The sequence below is a fragment of the Pelecanus crispus genome, chromosome 2 (genome assembly GCF_030463565.1).
Source record: "Pelecanus crispus isolate bPelCri1 chromosome 2, bPelCri1.pri, whole genome shotgun sequence".
NCBI classification, from domain to species: domain Eukaryota; kingdom Metazoa; phylum Chordata; class Aves; order Pelecaniformes; family Pelecanidae; genus Pelecanus; species Pelecanus crispus.
Window position 1 is genome coordinate 114,141,294 of NC_134644.1, and position 14,617 is coordinate 114,155,910.

Below are 14,617 nucleotides of genomic sequence, written 5' to 3' on the forward strand. Positions count from 1 at the left end.
TATAATTTCAAATTTGACAATAAAAATGGAAGTAAAGAGGATAGATAGGTGTTTTTTGGCATCATTCTAAATCCATTCATCATGTTTATTAGACATTTTTCATGTTAGAGTTCTGTACTGTCCTATAATCGAAGTCAGCTGCGTACCACAGCTAAAGTTTTCTTTTACACATTGAAAAACCACTTTCACTGCACCACTAGTATTAAATACATTATTTTCAAAATAACTCAAACATGAAAGTTGCTGTGTAAAATAGATTTCTATCCTACTACAGCTATAGCTGGTATCACATCAAATAGAGCAATATTAATAAGACATCCAGAACCAGGATTCCCTTTTTGATTGGATCTTTTGATTTTATAACTGTATGTAGATATGGTAAATGATGACCACAAAGTGGTATTCTTTATAGTTACCCTTTAGGTGTGTGTACAGTAAATACAAACTGTTGAATTCTAGAGGCTATATTCTGTAAAAATAATCAGGATTCAAAATGGACCAAATCTGTCCCAAAGGTAACACTAGAAACATCCCAGCAAAAATGGATTTGACCCAGAAAGCTTAATTCCCAAGTCATTAACAAATTAACTCAGCTGAAACTGAAGCTTGAAAGTTTAAAGTAAGCTATATCAAATGTCTTCCATCATATGTAAGCAAGCTGACCATCCAGAATGTACCTATTTTTACATATGGCAATTTCAGTCCTTTTTGTGGATATTGGTCTTTCTTCATATCATGCAGGAAAGAGATTTCAGCTGAAGATAAGCTGTGCCGGATACACCTACATTCTGAATTAATGCTTTCTTCTCTAATGCATATTTATTCTGGCAATTCTGAGTTCCTGTGATTTGGGGATCACATATGAGGTGACTTCGATGCTTCAGCTTGCTTAGTAATCTTTATTAGATACAAAGTGACTAGGTATGCAGAGCACTTTGAGTTAGAGATAAAAAAAAAATATTTACTCAGTACTTAGTATATAATATAATCACCAGTTTCAGTGAAAGTGAAGAGTACTCATTTGATATTACTTCTCTACATAATGAAATGTTGACAGAAAAGAGGGAAAATCTTTAACCAAATTCTAGGGGTATATTATTAATGTTAACAATGAGCAGTTTGCTAAAACAAATCCTTTCTAACAAATCATGATGTAAAATGATTTTTGATAGCAGAGAAATAAAAGTGATGGGTTAGTAAGCCAATGTTTATTATTTCACCTTGCTATGTTCTCTTCATCATTTACAAAAAGCACCAGAGCAGAATTGATGAGAAAATAAAAAGTTAAAAAGAAAAAAAGCAATGAGGGCATCCTTTAGAGTATAAAAACATGGTGAAGCTGTGAAAACACCATATATTCTAGCAGGCCCTTACTCTAAGCTACACCTGCAGATGCACTGAATGTAACTTGTGACATTTTGAAATAGTGGGCACAGTGGCCCATGGAAAATTCCTTTTTCTGTTTTATACAGACTGTGATTCAACATTATCTCATAGCAGAATGGAAGAGGTAGGAAGAGTTTATCAGCATACAAAAACAAACATAAAAAGGCACCTAAGTGTCATGGCATGAGCTTTATAATTGTTATTCCTTTGCTGAGCTGTACACCATTTTATTTATAGCTGAGCAGAAATATCTTACTGTAGACCCAGAGAAATCAGATCAATATTGTGCCAATTTGCTTTTCAAAAAAGAAATGGAAGCAGTCAAAAAGAGAACCTTGGTCTTGAGGTAGAAAGTCTACCTGGAAAATGCAGGTGTTGACTATAGTAATGAACATTTTAATCTTTTACCTGCACTAAAGTCTTATGGTCATCAAACATTATTAAGCAATGAGAAAAATCCTCCTACTTATAAAGCCTCTGCCGATTTGAAATAAAAACCAATTCTGTACTCCCAAAACAGGTGGGTGACCAGATCTCTTACATCCTATAAAACACAGCAGACCTGCTATTGAAGGATGCTGGGTGGAAAACAAAACAAAAAGAAACTAAAGCCTAAAGAGAAAGGTGACAACTCTGTTCCTACTTCCTTCCATCTGTCTAATGGGAATAGTAAGGCTATAGTTAGGTATGGGAGCATGCACAAAGGACTCCAATTTATACACTCAGCATACTCTAGCATCAAAATTAATGGTACTAATGGTTGTTCAGGTGGACAGCCTTTTTCTTAAGCTGAATTTGGTACAAAGAAAGTCCTTAGAAGCAGAAAGGACTGTAACAGAGAAGCTTTCTTCTTCCTTCTGGACATCTCTATAATTCCAATTCAGTGAGACCACTTGGGGTTGAGGAAATAAATTTTCAATGAATTTTCATCAAGACTACCAGGCAATCAACTACTCCATACTCCATAACTTGTTATTTGCAAGACAAAAAACACCCAGCTAGACATTCAGTCCAGAATGGTTTACAGAAATTCCTTTCTGTACAAAATAATTAATAAGAGATCAGAGCTGTTACCAATATCTTAGATTCCCCCACTGATGATATTTATTAGTTGAAAGTGCCCACTAATCAGGTGGGTGGGAAAGTTGAGTATAACAGGCTACATCTTTTTGTGACCTTTGATCAAAGGAGCCCCTGCTGTTCCCAGCGGTGATCTCAGTCTGTTTGGAAAGAAACAGTAAATGAGGCCTACCCACCATGAACTGAAATCAGTTTTTCAAGAAAAATCGAGTGAATTAATCTCAGTTTTAAAGAAATGCATATTTTCAAATGGAATGCTGCATTATTAAAGCTTCTAGACTAATGAGACTTGAAATAAGAAATTTTACAGCAATTAAATTTCAGCCTAGTCAATACAACTGTTATAATCTTACAGAAGCAACACATCATTCACTCTATTTTCTTTGTTTACATACTAAAATGTAGCGGTTTTTTAAACCTTGACTCACAAACAATAAGTGCATTTTTTTTCAGTCTGTGATGCCAGTTTCCCTGGTGAAAGGCTAGAATCTCCTAGGTTAGATGTACAAAAGCCTAGGAAACCAGAAGAAAAGAAAGTTTCCTTCTCTCTGGGTGATTTTTCCTTTAGAGTCAGCAAAATCAGAGCTGCCTATTGCTCTCATTATTTTATAGACTCATCTGGGCTTTGCTGAATCTTAGCGGAAGTGATACAGTAAGAAATAAACAATAAGGGTTTGCCTTGTCCTTATGTTCCAAATATTCCCCTGCTTCTAGGGTGGATCCTTAAAGGCATGTGAATATGCCTAGAATAACCATAGGAGTCTTAGGTTTGTATAGAAGAGCACAGTACAAATCAAAATAAGGGAAGGTGGGGTTTTTTGCAGCTAGAAGGATGCTCCTCAGAATTATATTGATAGGATCAGATATAGATAAAATTTATATAAGCAAATACATTCTGTATGCAAAGTAAGGGAAGTTAATAATGAAATAGCAAAACAGTATCTAATTTGCAACTGCAATAATTTTATGATTTTCAAACATGACAGACTCCTACAAATATAATTTCCAAAGACATTGCTAATACTTAGTTAAATAACTATTAACCAGAATGAAAACTGGAGGTATAAAAATCACATCTATAATTAATTAATGCTTTTTTTTTTTTTTTTTTTTTGGTAGGTAGGTAGGTAGGTAACTTTTCTCTGTCAAGTAACTAAACTAAAACATAAAAAAAATAAAAAAATTAGATGTGGCTATAATGTCTTTGTAGATTACTATATTATTCTACGTGTTCAGTCTAGTTTGATAGACCTGGAATTGTACAGAGACATATACATCCATACAAAGCTTTTTCTCATCTGTGGCCATGAAGATTTTACTAGCAAATCATAAGCAAAGGCCAGCAGGGTCTTTTTTTCATTTTTTCAGGTATATGGCAGAATATTATAATGAAAATCTGCCATTGATCATGTTTCAGACTGGATATATAGTTTTCTTCTCTACTGCTGTTCATAACAAGCATATTCTGAGAACTATATGCCCTTATGAAAAGGAAGTCTATGATTTATAATCAGGTAATATTAGGGATCAGTTATTGCTTTTCACTGATTTCTTGACCTACATGCCTATACAAGTATTTGCATCACATTAGCTAGCTTGTTTGCTCTGAGGAAAGGCAAAAAAATTCCTCAGAAAGCTTCGTCCTTTGTACACTGTCACCAGGTATATCACTGAACAATCACTCCTCTCATTAGTGGCAATAAAAAAATCTCAAGGGTCCTCATTTTTCCATAGAGTGAAAATATAGATTTGAAATAAATTTCACATATAAAAAGGGCAGAGTGTTAAGAACACAAAGCTTCTGGGGTATGAGCCACATTTTGCACCCTGCTGTGATGATTTCATCAAACTTAGCTTGCTTGAAAAGAAATAGAATGTGTGCTGAAGTCTTAGATCTTTGACTGAAAAATGGTTTAATCGGGAAAAAGTTTTCAAAGGCACAGATGGAAGGCTGTAGTCACTTCCATTGACTTACTGCTCTGCTTTTAAAGCACTGCTTGTAGCATTCAGACGCTTTCTGGTTCGGGGAAAGTTGAGGCTTCAAGTCTCCTGGGTACAAATATCTACAAGGTATGAGATGACTGATAAAATAGAGACTTAGTTCAAATCAGACACTTTTCTGAAAGTTGATAGTCTTGCATCAGTTTGCTTTCCTCTTGGTTGGAGAGGATACTCATCTACTAATATACACTGATGCCCAGGTCATTAAATATTTACTGATAAAACTAATAAATATAAGCTCTTTTAAACCAGAAATATTGTTAATTATGTTAACTGTAGTGTGGTTGTTTATTTACAGAGATGAAAGATAATATTTTGAATTATGACTGTTATTTTTTATTTTATCTTGCAATGACTGTGTGGTTTGATATATTTGTAAATGAAGGTTATTCTGCTTTCTTGAGAAAAAGGCACCAAGAAGTTCCATAATCAATCTGTTATAATATCCAGAATCAAAAATTCAGCACATGAACTTGTCATCATATCTCACTTACTGGAGCTACAATATATCAGTTGAATGATGTCAATGTGTTTGTAGGCTGGAAGGACATGGGGTTTGTATGGAAGGATTTGTTCAAATGTAGAATGATATACTTTTCACCTTGAAAAAAAAGGACAAAACACTATATATATGATTTTTTTTTTCATTTATGGAAACTTCATTTACTTCTTGCCTTTTGATCCAGAAAATCTTTTATGTTTTCTCAAGATTTTAATGCCTGCCTCTCTCAAACAGATGAAAAATCAAAGTAGAGTATTTGCAGAACATGAGTCTTGATGAGACAGTTTGAGTATGGGAGGTGTGTATTTGTGACTGCATACCATGCACTCAATATGTGTTCATAGATCACATCTCTAGCATCAACAGTTTAATGTACTTGATATGTCCTTTTATTGTTTTAAAGGACAAGTAAATACTTTTATTCTTAAACAATTCTGTTTATCTGTGTTCCCAGCTAATTCAAAGCATCAGTGCAGTGGATCAAGATGACTCAGCAGAAGGTCACCATTTTTACTTCTCATTGGCTCAGGAGGCCACAAACAACTCACATTTTACTGTCAAAGATAATCAAGGTGGTGTCATTGATGTAGCTCTTTAAGACCTTCCTAATAAAAAATGCATGCTTGTAGTGGTCCTCACACCACTCATTTTATAAAAATTTCCACTTAAATAGAAATTGTTGTTTTATATAAGAACATGTCATGGGGTGCATTTCAAACCAATAATTCAGTAATACTAAACAGTTTATTTTCCTTTTTCAGCCAAGTAACATAAACAGCAAAAGACAGTTTTATTTCAAGGAAAGAAAAAATTGCTGAAATGAAAAATACACTGGTATTCCTTAAAATTTATTTTCTTAATGTAGGATATGGTGGGTAATACCCACTTTCTTGTTAAAATCATCTATTTCTCTAAGAAACAAGATCACCAGAAAGAGAAGATTGCTGTTAATACAAGTCAGATATTTCATCACTTCAGCAAGACCAAAATTATAACTACTGATAAATACGAATATAATCTTATTTTCTAATATATTTTAAACTGCATATGCTGATTAATTATATCATAAAATGTTTTCTATATGTATTTTAATGTTATTCAGAACTGATATTGATTGAGACTCTTACAAAGAGTGATATAGAGGGATATCAAGCAAAACCTGTCTGAGGTGAAAACGTAAGTGCAATATCTGATGGAACTGCAGGGAGCATGACCGCTTAAAGTCAGTCTGCTGAGACCACAAAGAAGAGGTTCTTCAGAATCAGCTAAAGTACACATTGCTTTTATTGACTTTGTTAATTATTTGAATGTTCTGGCTAGGTGAATAAATCAATGGAAACAAGTTTTGGAAAGTTCAGACTATGTTAAATGGTAAACTACTTCTCTCAATATCGCCAAAGTTAAAGTTAATGTATTAATATCTGTTTCAATTCCCAGCTTCATTAACCTCTCACTCAGTGCCAGGAAGAGATAACTTGTTACATTAAGGTCAAACTGTGTACAAGCCGCAAACCTTTCCCACCTTTGCTCATTCTGCACAAAGTCCAAGCAGAGCCATGCACCAGGCGATACATCCTGTTCCCTGTGGTGGCTATTGATGGGGAAAAAACCCAACCCACCTTTTATAACATGGTAGGGTCAGCCCTCAGTCTCTCCCTGTCTGCTGCATTTCACAGAAATGGCTGGGTGAATTGGGATAATCCTAGGCAAAAGCAAAAGTGAGTCTACAGATCTGGAGCATTTTATCTCAGAGTTGTCTTCTGAATTATGACAAAAACCTAGAAGAACTTAAATGTGAGGGAGTTAACTTCAGTAAACTGTTTGGATTGATGTGTCATACAGATAATGGTAGAAAAGCTGGGTTTTTTTTTTCTACATACATGTACGTACACATGCAGTAATTCACCCTGCCATGAATAAAATTCTGACATTTAAACTTTTATAGATGTTTCTTTTTTCCATTATACACAGATTTAGACAGGGCTAATTTATTTTGCAGCAAGCTAAGTTTCAGGTTTGAATTAGTTGATAGGCAGCAGGAGCTGAATTTAAGCTGCTTACTGGGTTTGGTACAGAACTGGTTTCTAAATACTAAATACAGAGCAAGGGCAGACCCTATAGCAACTTTTCCCTAATTTAGACAGTAGGAACTCAGCTAGCTCCAGGTTTCGAGTCAGGGAAAGAAATAAAAGACTATTTTAGTGGACTTTTTTCTGCTTTCTCTTCTTTCGTTTGCCACTTGCTTTCTCTGTGTTCTGCCAGACACATTTTTGAAGCTTTTTCATTGGTAAACTGTCTATATTTCATCTATGAACTGCTGGATTAGTAGCAGCTGGTTACATAGAACCATTTTAAGAACCAATTAGTTAGTCTGAGCAGGTGTCAGGTACTGAACATGGTGGGATTTTTTTTAGCTCTGAACAGTAGAAACAGAGCTCCTACATCAAATTTTATTATTGCCCCTGGAATACATATGTCAAAAATAAATGCAATTGTTCATGACTGACACAAAAAGCCCACCATATGTCAGTGCTTGGTATCACTTTTTAAACTTGGTTAATATATAGCTTTGCACAATACCATTGTTTTCAAATAAGTTGGATTCCACCTGAGTTTTATTGTTGTTAAAAAGTGATAAATGTATTTCATGCATAATAATTTATCTTCTAGATAACACCGCTGGAATTTTCACAGCAAAAAGTGGCTTTAGAAGGCAAGAGCAGTTTTCTTTCTACTTGCCAATCTTAATTCTGGATAATGGAACCCCACCACTGACGAGCACAAATACCCTCACTATCACTGTCTGTGACTGTGACACTGAAGTTAACACCTTCTACTGTCGATATGGAGCTTTCATGTATGCCATCGGTCTCAGCACAGAAGCTTTAGTTGCTGTTTTGGCTTGCATACTAATACTCCTAGGTAAGCATGAGTAAGAGAAATGACTTTGTTTCCTTTTACAGTAGGCTTGATTAAGTGACAAATACGTTCCCTTGACTGGAAGCCTGGAATTGCTGTGCTATTGAGAAAAAATGCAATAAGGGAAATGTTTCATTTCTTTTCTGTTTTCTTAACTATAATTTACACACACACACACACACACACACACACACCAGCTTTCACTAAAGTTTGAACTCTAACACAATGTCCTAAAAGTTGCCTTTCATTGAGTCATGGTCCTACTTGTCTGTATTGGTCCAAAGTCTATACTGAGCCCAGGTAAAACTGAAGACAACATTACACAAGAAAATTGGTTAGCATAAGAATATATTAGAAGGAGCAGTACCTTACTTATTCTGCCTTAGGTATGCCAAATGTAGAGCTAAGATCAACACAAAATAATAAAAGAAAAAGAGAATCTGATACTCTCAGAAAGCAACTCCAGAAACACACAGGAAGTTTCTCTGTCAATTAATAAGGTTGCATCTCCAGACAGCCGTTTCTCCAAATGTTGTGCATCTCCTTTTTCCTCTCACAGGACACCAAATTAACCTCCATTACATTTGGGAGCCTGTGGATGTGAAAAGTGGGTTTGAGAGTGTTTTAAATGCCCAGGAGTTGCGCTTGTGCCTCTGCAGAGGGTCATGCATAGCTGGCACATGGCACTCAAAACCAGACCAACTAGCCAAGGCTCGCTGTTCCTGTACTGCATGGGGCTATGGCTGCTGCACAACTTATTGGAGTGGCAGCACTCAGGGAAAACACTTCGCTTGGTGAAGCATACAGCTATTGCTGCTAAAAGGCATTTTCTTTTTTTCAGCAAAAAGACATTCCTGGAGTGCTCAATGAGTGATTTAATGACACTGACACATTATAACAGCAGGCACGCTGAACTAATCATTCCCCAAAGGCTAAATATCCATCCTGAAATTCTATAACTGTCTGAATTAGTGAGGTTATGGTATGGTAGCTTCTGAGGCCAGGAAAGAAAGAGAAGTGATAGAGCTGAGCAGGTTTGTTTTCCAAGGCAAAATGACTGACCTTAGAGCTTGGTCACTTATGGTCGTCATAGGCCTCAAGACCAAATTCAAGCTGATGCCAACAAAGTAACAGGGAAAGACTTCCAAATCCTTGTTGCCTGTGTAATAATATGGCATACTGATATTATGCCATATAGCAGTATATTTCATACAGCGTCATATCTAAAAATACCCCAAAACAATTGGTGGATTATGCTAGTAAAACCATATTTCCACTAACGAAACTGCAAGCAAACAACTCCAAAGCAAGAAAATGGTGATAAAATCAGGATTTCATTAAGCAGTGTGATATCAAAACATCATTATAAATTGTGCAAACCTAACATAAATTGGTTTTCAACAAAATTCTAAAAAAAAAAATCAGAAACAAAACAAGAAAACTGCAGCACAATATATAGCTACACAAATATAATGTCTGAAAAGAAAGAATAATAACAGAAATTACATTGCCTTAAGAACCAAAAACTTTCACTGAAAATTATCCTCTCAATGTATTTGTTAATGAGAGCAAAACCAATAATAATATTTTTAAACTCCTATATCACTGAAAGAAATACAAAACGATTTTAAGTAAACACTTTTTTTTTGGCCTATGAAGGATATCTAGGTAAAGAACATTCTTTTTTCTACCCTTATTATACAATATGACCTCTACCAGTCTCTAAATAACAGCATACAACACTAAGCGTATCATAGTTAACTACAAGAAAGCTGAGGCTTGAAAAGGCTCTCAGCTGTATTCTGATGCTGTATTTTGATCTGCCATAGTAGCAACAAAAGACAAGAAAGACAAGTCCAATAAAGCTAATGAAAGTATTTTGACTTTACACCAGTGAAAAAATAAATTTAACAAGTTAAAAATCACCCATATTCTGCATTGTGTCCATAAGGATATGGTTTATTTGCCTTAGTGTAAGGAATACAAGCTGGCTCTAATAATTTCCTGTTGTACCTTTGACCTCTTGATTGAATCTCTTGGTGAGAACTCATTGAAATTTCTCCTCAAATGGAGCCCTGTAATTTAGTCCCTCAGTTAAATGAGTTGACCAGAAGCAGCATGCATACCTGCTAGTTATGAGTCACCATCTTCATATGGCTTTGGGCTCTCAAAATTAGGTAACATGCAGGAAGCTGCAGAAACAGAATGGCCTACAGAAAAATACATGTGTTTTTATTTACCTCAACAAACATCTTGAATAGACAGGGCAAGGATGAAAACAATGAAAGGGTACCTCATTATTATTACGTCTAGATAGGATTACTCTTGGCCAGATGCTAGCCATTTCTTGACTATAGCAAAGTCCAGGGATGCACTAGTTCCCCTACCTCCATCTCCTTGTTTCCAACAGAGAAAACAGGAACATATAATTGGATTTGTGGTTTCTAGACTTGCCTGCACTCCTAGGGTCACCTTATTTAAATCTGAGCTTTCCTTGTCCCAGGTAATCTTCATTAGTGGCGCTGGAAAGTATCGCCCCTGAATGAAGTCTGTGCTTTAAACCTGACAGTCAGTGGGAGCTTACAGGAAGGCCAGTGTGCATTTCAAGTCTTCTTTTACTGTTGCAGGATATCTGAACTTGGTCACTTTGTATTATGTACTTAAGGGACTGAGGATCAGGCAAACCTTATCACTGCATTAACCAGGCTATCAGACAAATTATATCACTGCATTAATCAGGCCATCAGCAGAATTATTCATTCAAGGTCCTGTATCCAGATGGAATAAACCCTTGGTGTCTACTCGGCCTACACATATTGCAAAAGTCAAAGCAGGGACATACATAAATACATTAATCAGAAAGAAAAAGAAACTAATCTACCACAATCTTTATAGACACACATTTTAAATGCATTAAATCCTTGAATGTATTTTTGTGATTATTTAAAATGAAATAATAGAAGGTTCTACACATAACATGTTTGCCACTTATATCTGAAACCAAAGTTTCATTTTTTTCCATTTTCCTCTATCGTTGTGTGTACTTTTAGAAGAGTTCACCATGAAAAGGGTTTGGAGAGCTGAAACTATCTGGGTTTTGTAAATATATAACAACATTGCAGAAATTCTTATTTCCAATGCTTTTAAGTTTGGTGTTGGTACCTCCCAATCCAATGAAATAATATAGAGTAAATCTGTAGAAATAAAGAACTGCTACAGGTTCCTCATATCCCTAAGTGAGGTAAAGTCCTGTCATTGCTGGTAGCTGTATCATCTTATGTCCTGAGTAAAAAAATTACAGACCACAAACTACTTACTTATTAAATAGAACTGCAGTAAGATTTAGTTAAAAACTGAAATCAATAATCCCTGTGAAAGTCATAGACTATTTCAAAGGGGTCATTCAGCTAAAAATGAAATTAGGTAGGATTAAAAAATAATGCTTTAACATAAAATTTAAAGAAGCTTTCGTATATGGGAAAAACAAGCTGCTCTAATTCATAGGTCTTGGTAGTAAGTACTGCTACAACATCACACAAAATTTAGTGATAGTCTTCAAATTTCCAAACTAGCATAGCAGAAATAATTGAACCACACCTTGCACAGTCTAGGGAACTGAATGATTCAACCAGCTGAAGAGGATATCTTGTTCATTGGCTCATTTTTCATTTGATCTTCCTGGGGTTTTGATCTGAGAGAGAGAGAGAGATTAGGAATTTAAATTCTGAATGTGAAATTGATATATTATGTGATAAACCACAGCAGTTTCAAAAAGCATAACCTGTGTTTCCATCAGTTTCAAACTCCTATCTACCAAAAGAACTGCTCCATTTCATTCACGTATTTTATAAGTGCCTTTGTAGCCATTTTCTCACCACATGCTATGCTGATCTCAAAACCATAAAATCAGTAAAAATTACAGCTCTATAAATTTGTTAAGATAGCTTCACTTTGCAATAGCATTGATATTAAGAAAGGTTACCGTTTTAAGTCTTTCCAAGCACATTCAAAGTATCTGGTTCTGTTTATTTTTTCTCTTTTCTCCTCTCCTCTCCTCTCCTCTCCTCTTCTCTTCTCTTCTCTTCTTTTCTTTTCTTTTCTCTTCTCTTCTCTTCTCTTCTCTTCTCTTCTCTTCTCTTCTCTTCTCTTCTCTTCTCTTCTCTTCTCTTCTCCTTCTCCTTCTCCTTCTCCTTCTCCTTCTCCTTTTCCTTTTCCTTCTCCTTCTCCTTTTCCTTTTCCTTTTCCTTTTCTTTTTCCTTTTCCTTTTCCTTCTCCTTCTCCTTCTCCTTCTCCTTCTCCTTCTCCTTCTCCTTCTCCTTCTCCTTCTCCTTCTTCTCTTCCTCTTCTCTTCCTCTTCTCAGTGTTCTTTTTGGCAATTGTAGCCATAAGGCAGCAGAGGAAGAAGTCTCCCTTTTCGGAGAAAATGGAAGAATTCAGAGAGAACATTGTCAGGTATGATGATGAAGGAGGTGGTGAGGAGGACACAGAAGCCTTTGATATTTCAGCACTGAGGACCCGCACTGTCATGCGAACGCACAAACCTCGGAAGAAGGTCACCGCAGAAATCCACAGCCTCTACAGACAGTCTCTGCAGGTTGGCCCTGACAGTGCAATCTTCAGGCAATTCATTTCAGAAAAGCTTGAAGAAGCAAATACAGATCCTAGTGCTCCTCCATATGACTCACTTCAGACCTATGCTTTTGAGGGGACTGACTCTTTGGCAGGATCCCTCAGCTCTTTAGGTTCACACATGTCAGACGTGGATCAGAGTTATGACTATCTCACAGACTGGGGACCTCACTTTAAACAGCTTGCGGGCATGTACACTTCCCATAGAAGTGTGGGGGATTAGTTACTCTTTGGTTTGTTGTTTTATCTTCCTAAATCTCAGCAACCAAAAACAACTGTGGATTTTTAAAAAGGAGATTATCCCACATTTAAGAATGAAAAATAAAAGCCCAATGATTTTTTTCTGGAAAGTCTTAGATGTAGGGATCTTTTGAAAAATCACACCAGGCGTGTCATGAGGTGAGGGGATGGAAACTCCCGTTTGAAATTCTCATGGCTATTATGTGCTCGAATGTAAACTGTGCTGCTTTGGATATCTAGGCCCCCTTCTGGATACTGAAAACCTGGGTCCTGCAAGTACAAAAGGAGGATTAGAAGCCATAAATGGATATTGTAAATATTCTGTCATCCATAAGCTTTAAACTGTTTCCAAAGTTAAGACAGACTTTTGCTGTTGTAGTTGAATATATTAATTAACCAAAGTCAAACATGCATATTTGTATAACACTTCATTATATAAATATACTTGTGTGAAAAGGTAGACCCTAGATATTCTGATACAATTGTCAGAAATGCTCACAGAATCTTCTATTTATTTTTCTTAGGATGATAAAACTAAAACAAATGTCTCTTCCTATCAGTGTAAAAATAAAGACCTATTACAACATCAGCAAGTATTTGCTGCCATTTTGGTTTTTAATGGAGCTATTGGAAAATGTATAAACCAATACTTAATTTAGCAAATAAGATAGAAAAAAGAAATCAGTTCAAGTTAGAATCAATATTCAACGTAAATACTGCGATCGACCACATTATATATCACTATACTTAGAACATAATGCTATACAAATACAGGCATATTTTCTTTTATTAAGAGTTTAAAGGATGACTGATTTACCGGCACAGATTTTTTTTTATATTATGGAATATAAAATTATCTGCAGTAGTCAGTTTTATTATAACAATATTAAGAATCTTTAAAATCCTAAGCTGGTGGTTATAAAACTTTATGTATAACATTAGATAATAAGATAATAAAATGCTTTAATGTTAATCCACTTCTGCAAATGATCCCAAATCATTCTGTGAGACTCAAGTCAGACTTCAAAATTAATTTCCCACTGTATTTTTTCCAAATATTCCATAATGAATATAAAGCTGTCTCAGAATATTTCTTTACTTTTACTTATACCACTACCCAGCAGCAATTTTGGATCTGAGGGTCATCAAATATGTTGAAAATGGTCTGTCTGGAAAAAGCATCCTGCTTGGTTTTTATTCATCTCTTTTCCATCAGTTACTTAATTTACAGAAATTACATCATGTAATCAACTGATACATTTCCATGGCTAAAAGCTGACATCAAGATAAAGAAAATAATGCAACACATTTCTCCCCCACCCCACTTTTTTTTTAATAAGATTTTAGGTAAGCGCTACAGAATTAGAGAGAGACAGGCAAAGCTTATGCAAGGAAAAAAACAACCAAATAAACAAAACAATAAAAAAGCAAGGGCATGTAACATACAAGCTCTGCAATATTTACTACAACTGCTCTTCACTGAAGAAAACCAAGCCATGTAGGCTCAGGAGAAAGGTGCCAGTGCAGGGTTTAAATTCTCATCAGCTAAAAATAAAACATGTGGAGGAGTTTGAAAACCAGGAGGGATTTCCAGTGTGAGGTCTGGTAAGGGCAGAAACATTATTCGTGATACGCATAGCTGAAAAAATATAGGGGGAGGTCATCCAGCCAGGTGCAGATGAAGGAGCATCTGCTTTGTAAGGAAAAACTGGTTCTTGCCAGTCTGAATGAGCAACTACAAAACAGCTTTAAAAGATGCAAAAGTAAAAACACTGTATTAATGACTCTAACATTTGTGGTCAATGGCTCTCAAACAGATGTGACAAAATAACTTTTATTTGAGATAATATTGTATATATT

General features: G+C 35.5%; 1 protein-coding gene across 1 annotated transcript in view; it reads left to right on the plus strand.

Annotated features, from left to right (window-relative positions):
- Positions 1–12,740, plus strand: part of CDH19 (cadherin 19) — a 41,836-nt gene extending 29,096 nt beyond the window's left edge. Inside the window, exons 9-11 of the mRNA XM_075706458.1 lie at positions 5,424–5,541; positions 7,640–7,891; positions 12,250–12,740. Of these exons, the coding sequence (XP_075562573.1) occupies positions 5,424–5,541; positions 7,640–7,891; positions 12,250–12,740 (861 nt within the window). The remainder of the gene's footprint in view (positions 1–5,423; positions 5,542–7,639; positions 7,892–12,249) is intronic.
- The last annotated feature ends 1,877 nt before the right edge of the window (positions 12,741–14,617 follow it).